The sequence below is a fragment of the Urtica dioica genome, chromosome 6, assembly GCF_054948205.1.
Source record: "Urtica dioica subsp. dioica isolate 48M chromosome 6, U.dioica_male_clone48M_v1_H2, whole genome shotgun sequence".
Classification (NCBI taxonomy): Eukaryota; Viridiplantae; Streptophyta; class Magnoliopsida; order Rosales; family Urticaceae; genus Urtica; species Urtica dioica.
In genome coordinates this window covers 24541516-24558119 of record NC_142761.1, presented here as the reverse complement: position 1 = coordinate 24558119, position 16604 = coordinate 24541516, and the positions used below count along the sequence as shown (strand labels likewise).

The window sequence follows — 16604 nt, the reverse complement described above, 5'->3', positions numbered from 1 at the left end:
TCACCCGTAGAATGCGGAACACGTGAAGCAGTACTACCAGTAGCTAGCACTTAAGCCACCTACATGGCGCACCTTAAGCCGCCTACATGGCGCACCTTAAGCCGCGCACCTTAAGCCACCTACATTGTGCACCTTAAGCCACCCACGCTGGCGCACCTTAAGCCACTTACATGGCACACTTCAAGCCGCCCATGGTGGCGCAGCTTAAACCGCCTACATGGCGCAGCTTAAGCCGCCTACATGCCGCACCTTAAGCCATCTACATAGCCCACCTTAAGCCGCCTACATGGTGCACCTTAAGCCGCCTACATGGCACAGCTAAGCCGCCCATGCTGGCGCACCTAAGCCGTCTAACCACGACGCACTCCAAGCCGCCGCAGGGCGCGCATAAGATGTCTAATCACAATGCACTCGAAGGCGCCACAAGGCGCACCTAAATCGCCATACTAGGCACAGTCCAAGCTGTCTCCTAGGACATGCCGAATTTCCAAGCGCGACAGGGTCAAAGGCGCTAAACACGAGGCGCCCACGTCATCGCAACATTGCGTTAGACTTGTCCCAACCCAAAAGAAGCGACACGTGTGCTCGGAACAAGGACGCAAATGATTCGCTATCTCGGGCCAAACCCCTGCAAAGGCAACGAGCCAAATCGCTAAGGGGAGGGGGCCCAAATCCTATCAAGGCATAATACTTGTAGAAACAATCGACAAGGACGCGTACCTACCGAGACACGTCATTGGCTAATCGAAATAAGAACGCACGATCAAAATGAGAAGACTTGTTCAAAATATCAAATATATATATATATATATATTTATATATATATATATTTATATATATATATATATATATATATATATATATTTCATGATAAAGGGGAAACTGCTCCAAAATTCCTACAAAAAGTAAGCGCTAAGACAAGTGCGCCAAAAAAGAGTAAATAAAAAAACAAGCGCTAAGACAAGTGCGCTAAGAAATGAAACTCCTAAGGAATGCAATGCGCTAAACACTTGCGCGAAAAACTACTCGAACACAACTCGTTCGTCTCTACCACTAGGAGGCTCGACCCCGTCAAACGATGAGAATAAGTGTTGAAGTTGTCGAAAGTGTCCCTCGAGACACTTTCTCGGTAGCGGTAGCTTCTTGACACTCCACAGCCGTAGCGCGCTTCGCCTCCACAACCCCAACATCAAAGTTGTCCTGAAAGTCGGACGCATGTTGCTCCGCTGCGGCCTTCTCTGGGGTAAGTCGAGCTACTTCCTCTGCCAAAGAGTCGCGCTCGCACTCCGCCGAGACGCAGGCAGCCTCGCTTGACGAAAGCTGGCCCTGTATGATGTTCACCTCATACGTCTGCGTGTCCAACTGGTGTCGAAGGTCCCGCACCTCGCTCCTAAAAACTTCCATCGATCGAGCCGCCACCTCTAGAGCTTGACACTCCATACTCAATTCTCCAGCCATCTTCGTCATTGCTAACTAGGTACAATCACATTTGCCTTGGACGACTCCCAATTCCACGCAAGTCTCTTGAAGCTGCTTGCAAAGACTCGCAAACTCTGCCTTTGAGTGAGAACCTCGCTCGGCCCGAGCTAGTTGAGACTTCGCTTGAGCAAGCTCCTCATGGATGAATCTCATGCACCGAATGAAATCGTGTAGAATCTTCTCGCTTCGGGTCACACGTGCAAGCACCTGGAGTTATTGGAAGAGCAAGTCAACAAAAGTGAAGTTGCCACAAAATAGAGCGACAAGATAAGCAGAGGAAAACTTACCCTCTGTGCATCAAAAACGCCATTACGGAAGAACTCTACATCGCCACTTGACACGATGCCCTTCCACATCTTCAATAGAGATAGTGCAAGCCCCTGAGAACACTCCCCTATGACCTCCACAGCCTCCGCCTCGATCATCAAGTTTGCACGCTTCGAGTCCGAAGGCGCATCCAGAAGAGCCAAGGAAGAGGGTCGATGCCAATGACTTCGAGCAACTGGCTTCGGACTTCTCCTTACCATTCTATGTTGCGATTCGAGAACGAGTCGCTGCCAATGACTTCGATTCACGAGAAGATCTTGCCAAACGCGCGCGAGCCCTCGCCCTAGCCGAGGAAGCTACAAAAACAGCAAAGATCATGGCTCTGACTAAAAGAGACTGAAGCTACAAAACCAAAGGCAAAAATACCTGGAAGACCGGCGCTTGAGGAAGATGACACGACATTAGGAACTCCCTCTACTTGCTGAACGTCCTCGCGACCGGGAGGGAAAGGCGGGAACCACCCAGTGGACACCATCATCTCGGATGAGCGGAGTCGCTCGCCAGCTTTCCGAGCCTCCGACATGCTTCGGATTTCCTTCATAAACTCGAGACTATCTGCTCCCCCATCGGCAGGAAAGTGGCCCAGAGGTCCAATCGGAGCGACACGGTTCCAAAGGCCTCGACCGAGACCCACACCTACGCTTTTCTGCTGGCCGTCTCCGTGTCCGTGATCAGCTTGGTGTTATGGCGATCACGGGCCATGTTAAAGTCGGGCTGGCCCGATGCTGGGAAGACCACGACAAGGTTGCAGAAGTCACCCACGTTCATGACCCGCTCGGTTTGGCAATGCCACTCCATGTGATACACGCCACCAAACAGTAGAATGCCGGGCTTATTTGGTAGGGATGCACCTCCAATCGCTCAAGGAGCTGCTGCACAATGGGCTGAAAAGGCAGTTGCAGCCCACAATGGAGACTAGCCATAGTCACCACTGCGAACTCGTGCAGCGGGAAGAACGGGCGATCATCCGCCAAAGGATGGAGAAGCACCATGGACGTCGGAATGGTGTACGCCTACCTGAGATCGACGTATGCTCAATATTTGATCGAGCTTGACGCATAGACCCCCAAGCAATCGAAGCCCTCTAGAATAGTAAAGCTTTCCACGGGATACCATTCCGTCCTCTCCCAAGACTTCGCCAATACGTTTGACTCCGCGTCCGAGACCTCGGACCTAGAACACCTAAGCTCAGTAGGAGAGCCTTCACTCCTCAAAATGGTTGATCACAGTCGCCATCATCACCTTCCCCGGGCATTCCACGGCTTAACTCCCGCCCTCCGGGCAAGTCTCCGAGTCACCAGCAGGATCGTCTGATTCTGGCCCAAAGACATCCACGCAGTCCATCTCGTCGAGCAAAGCCAGCGAAGCGACATCAACACCTTTCCCGGCCCGCCAAAAGCATCCAAGCCGGACCAAATTGATCACGAGGCGGGGCATAGCTCCCACCGGCACACCACGCCGTCCGGCTCCTTCGTTTGCGCCACGCCTAGTCGGCGCGTGCACCTCCTCCCGCTCCATAGGCTAAGTGAAGAGCACAGTCGTGCCCTCCTCGCCCGCTTCAAGCCACTGCTCAACTCGACTTGGGTCCTCCTCCACATGCACGGGAATCTTCCCCGATCCCGAAAAAAATCGCTCTCTACTTGCTCAAGGTCCTGAAGCAAGAGAGAAAAATCCACCTCGGGATCTTGGTTGAGAAGGGGAATGGAATTTCCATTCTGCACTAGTGTAGAGAGAGAGAGAGAAAAAAAAAAAAAAGTGAGAGACAAACTATAAGTGAAAAAATATGTAGAGTTGAGCTCTTAATTATAGGCACACAGGGAGTGGAAAAGTTGGATTCCCGAAAGTAGGAATCCTAATCCTACTCGAACAAGAAGAAAAAGGGGAAAAAGTCCTCTTTGGGCCACAACTGCCATTCGGGCAGAAATGCCACGTGCATGCGGGCCGTACTCGCGCCGCGCCCAAAAAAAAAAACAAACAAACTTTAGCGATGGCGAAACTCTTGAAAATAAATTTTCCTCAAACACTGGCTGAAACATCGAGAAGACACGCCACTCAAGGGGCCGACGGTCAAGCCGGAGGTCCTAAAGAGTGGCAAGCTTTTTTCCACGAGTCAACTGACAAGTCCTCGTGTCGAAACATGCAGCTTCTCAAGTCGAGTCTTTCTCCTTAAGTCGAGTCTTTCTCTTCAAGTCGAGTCTTTCTCCTCGAATCGAGTTTGCTCCTTGAGTCGAATTTCGTGTCCATGAATCGATTGACGAGTCGTCGTGTCAACCCTGATTCCTCTAGTAGAGTCTCTCCTATTTTGCGCTACTTGCACAAAATCCCGAGCTCTGAAAGCCCAACGGGCCAGATCGCCGAAGACCGCTAAGGTCCACAACGGCTAAGGCCCATACAAACTGCCCAAAAAGTCAAAGACCATGCTCCTTGTCAAGGAGTGCGCACTCGAAGTTCGGTCCTTATCAAGGAGCACGCGCTGCCCTCCATGAGGCCGTGACAAGGAGCGCGCAATCGAAGTCCGTTCCTTGTCAAGGAGCACGCACTACGCTCCCTGAGGCCGTGAGCGCGCTACTTGTCAAGGAGCGCATGCCCCTTAAAAGGAGTGCAGGAGCGTGCTCCAGGAAACAAGGCGCGCGCGACGCGCACAGCACATGGCGCGCTGCACCAGACAAGCAGCGCACCGCGCCCAGGCGTGCCCGCGCTGCGCTCCTTGGAGTAAGGAGCGCGCACCCGATCGAAACCTGTTCCCCGCTCCATGAGGTGGGCCCCTAGGACCTCCTAGGCCTCCTCATTTGATATAAATACCCCGCCAAAGCTCGTTAACATGGATGCGACTAGTCGCATCCACCAGCAACGATTTCGGAATTTCGGATGCGACTTTGCCGCATCCATAGTCGCATCCAAATTGACTTTTGGATGCGACAAAAATCGCATCCAAGGCCATTGTCCTAGTGATTCTAGATTTGTCGACGTACACGTTAACAAAAATCGTTGCTGGCGTATGTCAATAAATCCTTGATTTAAAAAAAAAAGTGATGGGAGTGCGGAGAAGCTCGTCACGGCGGATGTCGCGATGGAGTTGGCCGTGATAGTCCTATCCAGCAATCATAATTGTAGTGTGTGCATGAGCGAGAGAGACATAGAGAAATGATAGAATATTAGACAAATGAAAAAACAGTATTATGAACATTTCACACTAGACTCGCTAATAGTTTTGTCTAATATATAAGTCCAGCATAATCTCTTCTAATATTTATCTCGTTGGTTGACTTTGATTAAAATATTTTCAACAGGTAATATATATGTTCAAATCCCTTTTTAAATTAGTTCGCGGGAACTGAGCCATGTCTCCACCAAGGTGGTTTTTACGGAACCAATCCGATTTTGTAGGTATCTTTACTGGGAGTCACCGGAAGCCCCAATAACTCAAATCCGTGGTGAAAAAGTGACAGCATCACTACCCTACAAGCCCTGTCATGTCCTTTATTTTTCAACTAGTTTTTTAGTTATAACCTGGAATGGTTCTCAAGTTAGCATTTTTCTTTGTCAAGAATTCGCATTTGAATTTTTCTAATGGATAATAGACTAGAAAATGGAAGGCGTAATTCACTAGAGACTTGATTGAAAGAGAGAGTCTACACATTAATGTTACCCCCAAAAACTTGCTGAGCATTAAGAGAGGACATTTCAAATTGAGTACCGTCAGATGTTCTCAAGGCAGAAGAACAAACAGCAGAAATAAAAATGCATTGTCAAATTTACATCAACAAACAGTGCCACAAACATTCTCTGTCTCGCGTTCGAACTTCAAGCAATAATACGGCCTAACATTTTAATTTATCATCACTATGCTTTTATGTACAGAATAACATATGTATAATATAAATATAAATATATCTCAACCATACATGTTGACTTAGCAAAGACATATAATGACTCCTGCACATTACAATTAAAACCAATCGAATCAAAGGACTTATCCGAAAATCATTTCCCAGCGTGATTGGGAAATTATCTTCAAATCAAAACTCATTTCCGGAACTAAAAATTGCAAAATAATAATGGGTCTTTTTTCCGAAGTACGACTTACCATTTAGTTTCCACGGCTTTGACATCTCATCACACAACGTACAGCCTGACAACCTGATCAATCTTGGACCGGCAGACGGGACATCCCCATTTCTTGGCCTTGATCTCGCTCAGACAAGACATGCATCCCGCCATGTGGCCGCAGGGGATGCAAGCACCTTCCACCGGGGCATCCAAGCAAATCACACACGACGACGAACTTCCTTCCTCTTTCTTGTCACCTCCTTTAGCCAGGAGGGCGTTCTCCTTATCCGGCGCCTTGGGAGAGATCTCAATCGGGCTTGAATCGATCGAATTGACAGACGGATAGTGAATCGGACCATTGTCTTCAATTTGTGGAGTTGTCGGGGCATCTAACTCGAGCTGAGCCTCGTTGCTCTTGCTTGAAGCGCCAGTTGTTGAAGGTCCTTCGATACTTGGCAGAGGTGTCGGTGCTATTGATGCATCAAGATCAATTATATTCTGCGAGTTCGATGTGCTTGCCTCGGAGCTTAAGTTTGGAATAAGACCCGGTAGATTTTCTTGTAGTGCTGACTGAATCGAGGCGCTGATAGCCATGGCTAATTCTAAATCTTCGGAAGCTGGTGGCGCGGTGGCCAATAGAACTTGGTTTTGATCATCGAGCAAGAAAGCGGGACGTGCCTGGAAGTATCCATACATTTGAAGTTAAACGAATCTTTGGATTTCCTAGATGTTGACATTCTTGCAGAAGTGTGAGATGTAAATGAAAGATACATAGATTTTAGCTTAAATTAAAGGGAAAATAACACATTTATACCCTGTGTTTTAGTGAAATGTCGAACTTAACCTTCGGTTTTCAAAAATGTCGAGTTCATACCCTCTGTTTAACTAAAACGACGAAATTATACCTTCTGTTTAACTAAAATGACGAAATTATACCCTGAAATAGACAACAGTGTCACGAATATTCTTTTTATTGACTTTTCATTGACGTTGATTATAATATTTATATATAAACACTAATTATCTTTATTCATTCGCGCCATATATGTAATTTATTTAAAAATTAAAAAATAAACAACTGTCTCTTAATCGTGAAGAACACAAAAAGAGGCAAATGGGTAAACATCGATAGTTGATAGTCATCAAAATCGCATATTCGAACAGAGAATCCACGATTTAGAGTTACAATTCGAAAACGGAATGAAGTAATTTCTTATGAGGTATGATTTTTATTATTTAATTTCAATTTAAGACTATTTTTATTTCAAAATTGAGAATTTGGAACTTATGGTACTGATTTAGATTTGATTCGGTTTTTCTTATATAAGAGTTAATATCAATGAAAGAGAGATTTGTGACGCTGTTATTCATTTCAGGGTATAATTTCGTCATTTTAGTTAACCAGAGGGTATGAACTCGACATTTTTGAAAATCGGGGGTTAAACTCGATATTTCACTAAAACACAGGGTATAAATGTGTTATTTTCCCTAAATTAAATACTGCATGGAAAATTGAAATTACCAGAAGCAACTTGAAGACTGATATTCTAATTGTTGAGTACAAGTAGGGTATGAAGATCAATAAATATCTACGGAATTTTGATATCAACTATGAGTCCGCACTTAGCTCTGGCCAAACTAAAAAACTGCACAGGTGAGTACTAAAGCCCCTAAATTACACGGACTAAGTCACTTAAAATGCTGATATTGCAATCTACCCAACGTTTCATTTAAGTTTCAAATGTAGCCACAAATTATGACGTGACTATATTAGTCATTTAATTACTACATTAACAATTATTAAAATCGAATGAATATAAACATGTAGCCAACGTTTTTATCACAGCCGAATAATGTAGCTTTAATACACGTTAACTTGATTTATTCCATAGTATTCTCTTTCATTTTTTGTAATCCAATTAATTGCGATATCATGTTTTTTGGTTAATTTCCGCTTATTCTACACACGATATCAGACGTTAGAAGAGAAACTTTCGGTAACTGAGAAGAGAAAGTGGGATAATTATTTTTGCACGGTTACCTATTATATTTTTGTATTAATTTTGATAATGAATTGCCTTTTAAATTATCGTTTTGATCGCAACCAAATAATGCAGCTTTAATACACGTTAACTTGATCCCCTTTATTCCATAATATTTTCTTTCCTTTCCTTTTTGGTAGTCCAATTAGTTGCGATATCAAGTTTTCTTGGGTTAATTTCAATTAATTTTCGTTTATTTTACACGCAATAAGTTTTATCTGGCTGAAATGTTGACTAGTAGTTGGGTTTTATGATTTATGTTACATAAGGGTATTTCCGATATTTTCTTACCGTTTATTTCTGTAAATGGCTAAATGACAAAATTTACCAAATGTTGGCTACATCTTCAAAACCATGTTTGAAATTCGCTACGTTGCTAGATTATCCCATTCCCGAATTATGAAAATAATTAAATTAAGATAAAAAAAAATAAAAAAAATAAAAAACTAGAGATCTGAATATGGTTCCATGTTTAAGATCAATAAAGTATATTATGAAATTAATTACGTTAATTATATAGATATCGCGTAACTGGAGATGTGCATGCAAAGAGATGCTTTTCAAAAACAAAATATTGTGCTATGCTATATAGTGTGCTGCATGGAACGTTAAACAAATACCTGTGGAATTCCTTTGCATGCATTGCAAAACAGCTGAATCTGTTGCCTTTCATTTTCCTTTTCAGAAGCAAGTTTAATCCGTGTTTCTGCAAAGCAAACAAATAGATATATAGTGAAAAAAAAAAATAATATTAAAAAATAAATAAATAAATAAAATAAGATCTACATAAATACCTAGACTGCACACATTGTTTTACTTCCTAGTCATAGACAGACTCATTTTTAAAATTGGAGAACGGAGGATATAGCATGGCTTCACCACTAGTCCTAATCGAAATACTCTCAACACTAACAACTTGGAATAACTATTTCCTTCACGACTTTGTCATGGGTTTAAAAAGGAAAAAAAAAAAAAAAAAAAAAAAAATTCAGTTTTTGTACTTACGACTAGGAATTCGAGGCCTACATCTTCTCCTCCTCCTCCTGCCCCTTGGCACTATAAAAATGTACATGGAATATATTATGCACAGACGACGAATCTAACGTCAACAACTCCTAGAATTTAGGCAGAGAAAGTAAAATACTGAAATAAGTAATTTTTTTTATTAACTTGCAAAGTTATCGATGATAGTCACTGAAGCATCAGATTGGTTAGACTTTGGCTCTTCCAGATTAGCTTTCCAAAGTGCAATTACTGTCCTTGGCTGTGCATCCTACACATTCCACAGCATATTTGAGGTGATTGTCGTAGTGATAACCAATAAGATATCATTTACTGTTTATGGTAGTACCAAAAAAAAATGTTTGACTAATTGCAGAGACAATGAAAGCCTGAAACATACTACAACGAATTTAACAGTCCCGTAATTATGCTCTGTGTTACCTGTACACCAGCATAAATGGCAAGCTCCAATTTAAAAGGCTTGGAAGGATTGCGAGACCCGGATGGTAAAATCACAACCCAACTACAGGTGAATACAAAACAACATAGGTAAGCACTTACGTTTCCCCTGAGGTAACTTCTTTACCGAGATGTAACATACGGGATAGTCACCGAATATTGAACAATGAGTTGAAAATAACAAATAGAAAAAATATTAATATGGATTTGAACTACTCACACTTTTTTTGAAACTAATTGAGGAGCCCATGCTTCAAGAAATCCAGGCCCATAAAACTCCCTCATCCAACCAGAGAATAAGCAGATATGGCCCTAAACAGATCCAAAGAAAATGAGTTTCTCACACAGGGTAAACAAGAAAGAGAGAAGCGAAATATAATTTAATCTTCCAAAAAATCACATTATGAACTTCACTACACCTCAATTGCACGGACGACACTTGTGTGCCCTTTCTCCCGAGCAACATCAAGCGGTGTTTGACACTCATCATTCATGACTAGCGCATTGGCTGACATTTTTGGAGCTCAATTTGTCAATTAGCATGGCAAGAACAAAAACATAATTGGATAAAAAGACAAATATGATTAACATGCAAATCCCACCTCCATAAGAAAGAAGCAACTTGACAGTATTTTGAAGGCCTCTTTTGGCTGCATGATGTAAAGGGGTCCCGGCATGACGGCCTTGAATCGGAAAATATGTTTAAGAGGAAGAAAGAAGAATATTCAAAAGCAGGTAAAAGCGGCTCAATATCCAAATAATGTAGCTAGAAAAAAGAGGGTTATCACTTACAGTGATTGTAACAATCAGGGTTTACTAAACTAAATAAACATTTTAAAAATGGCCGTAATCTTGCAAAGATTGGTCAAAATAAACAAAAATCCATTAGACTGATTACTAAATGATGAACTTTTGTGTGTGAATAGAATGAGAATTCAAACTTCGAGGTCTTTTGAACCAAAATAAACTTCATCTGGGCATGAGAAATTAAGCAACTCAATTCATTTTCCTAAATGAGCATTACGACTAACTTATAGTTAAAAACATGAACAATGAAATTACAAAAATAAGGGTAATCTATCTAGAACCCTAGAACTACCTGGACGATACGCATTGACATTGGCTCCGAGTTCGATCAGCGTTTTCGCCACAATCTGAAGCTCTGGATTCATTGAAGCAACAATAAGAGGCGTTTTTCCATCTTTGTCCATCCACTGGAAGATAAAATTAAAAAAATTAAAAAAAAAATACCGAATTCCACATTTTCAAAGAAATAAAATCGCAAAAATAAGGATATTCAAACTTAGGCACTAGATACGATCAATTTAACGAAGAAATTCGAATTTTGTCTTGACCTCGAGTCGAGCGCCGTCTCGACATAGCGATTTGATTGCTTCGATGTTTCCATAGCTGACTTGCTGATACAGAAGCTCGTCTTTCGATTGTTGCTGTCCCATTTCTGATCCACTCTTTCGCAAAAGAGCCCTAATTAGTTTGCTGCTCGTTTCTCTACTTTCGAATCGTATATATCGCAACTTTTCAGATACAATTTCGCTGAAAAAATCAGAAACAAACCTTTGTACTGATCTTACCGGGAGAATGGATGGACAAAATCCCAAAAGTTACGCTTCAGTTATATTAGAAAATAAGTATATAATTCTAGCCAAATGTATAAATTATTAAAATCGTGGCGACGCGTGGAAATAGTGGCTTCGGGAATTCTTAGCAATTAAGTTATGTTAAGAATATGAAGTCAGATCAATAATTTCTTGACACTTGAACCAAAAAAATAAAAAATGAAGAATAATTCAAGTATTGATGAATCCTTAAACATACCCTAAAAACACAGATCCAAAATTGTTTCACGCGTTTTACTCTAAATTTTACATCCACGTAGCGTTTTTACTCTCTCATAGTTTCTCTTGATATGTATCGTCGTCAAAATTGTTTCACGCGTTTTACTCTAAATTTTACATCCACGTAGCGTTTTTACTCTCTCATAGTCTCTCTCGATATGTATCGTCAAGGGTCTATATCTCTCAGAGTCCCGCTTTATTTATTTCTTTTTATTGCACTTTTATTTTTATTTTATCTTTTTAGAAAATTTGGGATAGTATGTGTTGAAAGAAATAAAATCTTATGGATTCAATATGTAAATTTGATCCGTAAAAAAAAAATGTAAATTTGAAAACTATGTGTATTTTGACAAAAACACCATTGATATATAGTTTTCAAATAAAACATTATACTCTACATTCTTATTTTTCATCTCTCTCTCATTTCTCACTGCACGAAATCCAATACCGTGACTACTCGGCGTTCAATCTCGCGACCGACCGCCATCCAACCTTTTCTCAGATTCAAAAAGCCAGGCCTCGGCACAGAGGCCGCAGTATGCGCTGAGGCCTCAATGTGCAGGTCGCGGTCCTTGGCAACTCGGCGCAAAGGCAGAGCAGCGAAGGGATGTTGGAGAGGCGGAGGAAGGAGGTCTCCGGCGAAGGGTACAAAGACGGGAAGCGAGGCGGCGAGGGGTATTCAATCATAGGACCGTACCGGATATCCCCACATATACATCAGAATCAGATGCTTGAACGACTGAGTTGCAATCTCTCTTGCGAAAAATGGAGATAAATTCATAACAAACTAAAGTCTAAAAAAAAATTAAAACATGACATAATTGTTGTATGAAATAATTGTTATTAGTAAACACGATGTGCATTGAGTTAGAAAAAGTATAATGCTTTTGATGCAAGTGTTAATTCTTACCTGAAATAACAAAAATGTAAAGAAAGAAATCAATCTCCTCAACAAATAGATATAATAAATAAATAAAACTTTAAAATTTGTGTTTTTTTATCATAAGGTTTTTATCATAATGCTGAGAAGATTGCTGATAAGTTTTTGTATTTGTTTACCATAAAGCGCTATCAAGTGAAAGAAAGCTTTGCCCACTGCACATATACATTTGGAATCGGAGGTGGTAAGGTTGCAAACCACCGCATTGTTGGTGATTATGCATGTTGTCGCAGTTTTTCGGACAACGATTTAGGAGTCGCAGACGGTTAGACCCAAGGCCGGACCAAGTGGTCTCGTCTTGACTCGAGCGTGTCGGGCTTGGTATCCCAAGCCGTCCCTTAGCTATAGGTGGTCTCTATCTCGTCCAAGCACCTGAAATGTGAACAAAAAGGTGTGAACTACAAAGGGGAAACAGAGGGGTTGCCTCTGTTTACCTCTCCGACGCTCAACATTAGTGGGATTGAGGTGGTTTGTAGAGGGTTCAGTGTTTAGAGGCCGAGACTTGAGAGAAACGAGCGAGGTACGAGTTCGACAGCGTTTCAGTACTCAAATTCGGATTACCTGGACTAGGGGAGCGGCCCCTTTATTTATAGGCGACCAAGGGGCGTTATGGGCAACCCCTTGGCCGAGAATTGCCTTGGCCCGGCCATTGGCCGAGACTGGCCCTTGGGCCGGCCAATGGCCGAGGCTATTTGGGCCGGCCATTGTCGAGGCTGGCCCTAGGGCCGGCCAATGGCCGGAAGTAGCTTGAGTCGGCCATTGGCCGAGACTGGCCCTTGGGCCGGCCAATGGCTGAGGCTATTTGGGCCGGCCATTGGCCGAGGCTGGCCCTAGGGCCGGCCAATGGCCGGGAGTATCTTGAGTCGGCCATTGGCCGAGGCTGGCCTCTGGGCCGGCCAATGGCCGAGGTTGTTTGGGCCGGCCATTGGCCGAGGCTGGCCCTAGGGCCGGCCAATGGCCGGGAGTAGATTGAGTCGTCCATTGGCCGAGACTGGCCCTTGGGCCGGCCAATGGCCGAGGCTATTTGGGCCGGCCATTGGCCGAGGCTGGCCCTATGGCCGGCCAATGGCCGGGAGTATCTTGAGTCGGCCATTGGCCGAAGCTGGCCTCTGGGCCGGCCAATGGCCGAGGCTGTTTGGGCCGGCCATTGGCCGAGGCTGGCCCTAGGGCCGGCCAATGGCCGGGGCGAGCTGCCGAGACGCGTTCGACGTCGCTTCGCCTCGGTTCGGCCGCTATCGGGGTCGGGCCGATAACATTAGCCCCCCGAGTTTACGGCCGAGTGAAACTCGTGCGGTAAACTCAAGACTCTTGCAGTCATCGGCCCACCGGAGCAACCCGTCGCGACAAGGTTTGGCTCGGTTCCTTTAATTATTATTATTTTTCTATTCTCCGGTCACTTTTTGTCTTGTCTCGTTACACGCGTCAATGGACCCTACCAACCACCTGTCGAGGAGTGGGTCCATTGATGACGACCTCTTCTCTTTGCTCGAGAATCAAGATGCGAATTTAGACGAATTGTGGGCGCAACTTTCATCTCCCTCGGTTACCAACATCGTGCCGCCTTCACGCCCTTTGAGCCACCACGTGACAGAGATGGCCGGGGGAGACTTTCACACGGTCGAAGCATGGCTGGCCGACGGGGAGGAGTACACGTGCATTGGGGACGGCCCCGGCCGCCAGGGGAACGCCGGCCCAGGAGCGCTGGGCGTCGGGGAGCGTTGGGCCGACCAGCGCGGGGGCGCGCTTGGCGAACTGGGCCCGGGAGAAGATGCGCCGGCCCCTGGCGGCGCTGCTGGAGGGAGCGTCGGCGCCGGTGACGAGGAGGGCCGGCCGGACAACGCCGACCGGGGGGCGGCGGCCGAGGCATTGGTCGCCCTAGCCCTAGGAGCCGGCGGGCTAGGGCTGCAAGGGGGGAGCCCACCCAGCGGGCCGGGCCGCTCTGCTGGGCCAGGTGCGCGCGCCACTGGGCTGAGCGAGACCCCCAGGGGCCCAGGTGACTTGGGCACGCAAGAGGGCTGCCTCCCTGGGCCGGGCGCTGGTGGGGCCGGCCCAATGGCCTTGGGCGCACAGCGCGGGGGCCTGGACGCGCGAGGGGGCCTCCTGCCCGGGCCGGAGGCTGGTGGAGCCGGCCCAACCGCCTTGGGCATCCACCAAGGGAGCGCGGGCGAGACGGGCCTCGCCGAGGGAAGCTTGCCGGGTTCGAGGCCGGGTGCCGATGACGGGTCAACTGCCGGGCCGACCATTGGGAAGACAAGGCCCGCCGAGCCGGGCACCCACGTCACGGTCCAGCCGGCCGGCCTGGGCGATCGCCACAAAGGATCTGTCGGGCCGGGGATCGCCTCCGGCGTCGAGTGCTCGAGCGAGTCGTCGGACCGTCATGTCACACCCGCTGCGATGTCTTCTTTAACAGCGCGGGAGGAAGCACGAGCCCTAGCCTTTCCGACCGGGGGATCGGCAATACGTGGCGGCCTGGATTGTTCGGCATGCATCGTACTTTTTCTTTGTTTTTTTCGCCGGTTTGATTGTGTGACATTGTCTTGCTTTGATTGAAGTTTTTGCATTCGTTATGCGTCTTATTTTCTCGATCTATCATGCTCAGTATATCGATTTGCGCAATTTGAATAGTGCGTGTCTCACAAGCCCGGTTTACTATGCTTAGCGTAACCGGTTGGCACGGCTTACTGCCGCATTTGGCGGCGAAGTTTCCTGCGGACGCTGGCTAGACCAGTTTCATCCGGCGGGTGCGATTTTCGGCCATCCATTCGTGACTCGCTGCCTATCGGCATGCGCGAGCTGGGTGGCTGTCGCGCTCATCCTCCGGCGAGTACGCTACCTATCGGCGTGCGTATCGGGACGAGTTCGCAGTTCCCAGTGAGCGTGGTACTTGTCGGTACGCGTGTCACGTTTTGGGTTTTGACTGCCGGGATCGACAATCCGGTGTGCGGACGTAATCCATCGATGCGCGAGAGGGTCGCAGCGAAAAACGTGCGAGGCCGGAGGTCCGGTGCGCGGATCCAACTTGTCGACGTTTCACTATCTCTCGGCATACGGCCTCAACCCGTGCGAGAGCGTCGCACGAGGAGGGTACGCAGTCGGAGGTCCGGTGCGCGGATCCGATTTATGGGTGTTTTGTTACCACTTGGTGCGTGAAAAGTGGAGTAGGCGGGCTTGTTACCCTCACCTTATCCTCCTTAGCCCCCGAGTTTCTTGGGTGCTCGTAGAGGAGGCTAGAAACTAAGATACAATGTTTTGAAGTGAAATGTAATTCATTAAATTATTGAAATGGTTCAAAAATTACATCCCATGCCGTTGGCCAAACTTGAAATTTAAAATTGACTTTGCTAGAATCGAAAATTACATGAGAACAACAAAGCGTAAAATGGACGAATGAACATCTATTGGTAATATTGCCGAAGGTGCTCCGCGTTCCACGGGTGTGTGAACACGAGTCCCTCCATGTTCTCGAGCTCGTACGTGCCGTTGTGGATGGCTCGGCGCACACAGTACGGGCCTTCCCATGTGGGGCCTAGAACTCCCGCACCTTGCACCTTGGTGTTTTGGAACACCCTTCGAAGAACGAGGCTTCCGTCGGCGAACTTCCGCAGCTTGATCATTGAGTTGTAGTATTTCTCGACTTTCCACTTTTGCGCAGCGAGTCGGGTGAGCGCGTCCAACCTCCTCTCGTCTATGAGGTCTAACTCGAGCCTGATTGCGTCGTCGTTGGTGGCTTCTTCGTACTCCTCGATGCGCAAGGTTGGTAGCTTGGTCTCGACGGGTACCACGGCCTCGACGCCGAATGCGAGAGCGAAAGGAGTTTCGCCGGTCGCATTTCGAGCGGTGGTGCGGTACGCCCATAAGACCATGGGGAGCTCGTCGGCCCAAGCCCCATTTCTTTCCTCCAGCTTCTTCTTCAAGTTCTCTTTGATTGTTTTGTTAACCGCCTCGACTTGACCGTTGGCTTGAGGATGGCGGGGAGAGGAGAAAGTCTTGCTAATGCCCAGTTGTTCGCACATTTCTCGGAGGCGCGCGTTGTCGAATTGTTTCCCATTGTCGGTTACAATTGACGCGGGGATCCCGAAGCGGCAGATGATGCTTTTCCTAATGAAGCTCGTCGTGTTCGCCTCAGTGATCTTCGCTAGCGGCTCGGCCTCTACCCACTTTGTGAAGTAATCGATGGCCACGATTGCGTGCTTGTATTGCCTTGGGGCCATAGGTAGCTCACCGATGAGATCGATTCCCCACTTCGCGAAAGGTCGCGGCACAATGATTGGACACAATGGGGCCGGTGCTTGACGCGGGATGTGGGCGAATCTTTGGCAATTATCACATTTTTTGGCCCACTCGTGGGAGTCCTTTTTCAAGGTCGGCCAAAAGTATCCTAGTCTCAGCAGCTTTAATGCCAACGATTGTCCGGCGGCGTGGTTTCCGCACACCCCTTCGTGCACCTCG

The 16604-nt window shown here is 46.3% G+C and overlaps 1 protein-coding gene across 5 annotated transcripts; it reads right to left on the bottom strand.

Annotated features, from left to right (window-relative positions):
* Positions 1-5525: 5525 nt before the first annotated feature.
* Positions 5526-11042, bottom strand: LOC149393518 (putative E3 ubiquitin-protein ligase XBAT35). 5 transcript variants are annotated; one of them, XM_089616951.1, is made up of 11 exons: positions 10952-11042; positions 10715-10868; positions 10459-10573; positions 9962-10042; positions 9779-9867; positions 9580-9671; positions 9342-9423; positions 9069-9171; positions 8904-8954; positions 8519-8604; positions 5526-6534 (listed from the first exon to the last, which is right to left on the bottom strand). In XM_089616951.1, the coding sequence occupies exons 2-11, from the start codon at positions 10814-10816 to the stop codon at positions 5923-5925; spliced, it is 1413 nt and encodes a 470-aa protein (XP_089473077.1). In that variant the 5' UTR covers positions 10817-10868; positions 10952-11042; the 3' UTR covers positions 5526-5922. The 5 variants fall into 5 exon arrangements, with proteins under 5 accessions (XP_089473077.1, XP_089473080.1, XP_089473078.1 ...); XM_089616954.1 differs by having other exon boundaries at positions 5526-5742; positions 5894-6534; positions 10715-11013; XM_089616952.1 differs by having other exon boundaries at positions 10715-10818; positions 10935-11010.
* Positions 11043-16604: the final 5562 nt, after the last annotated feature.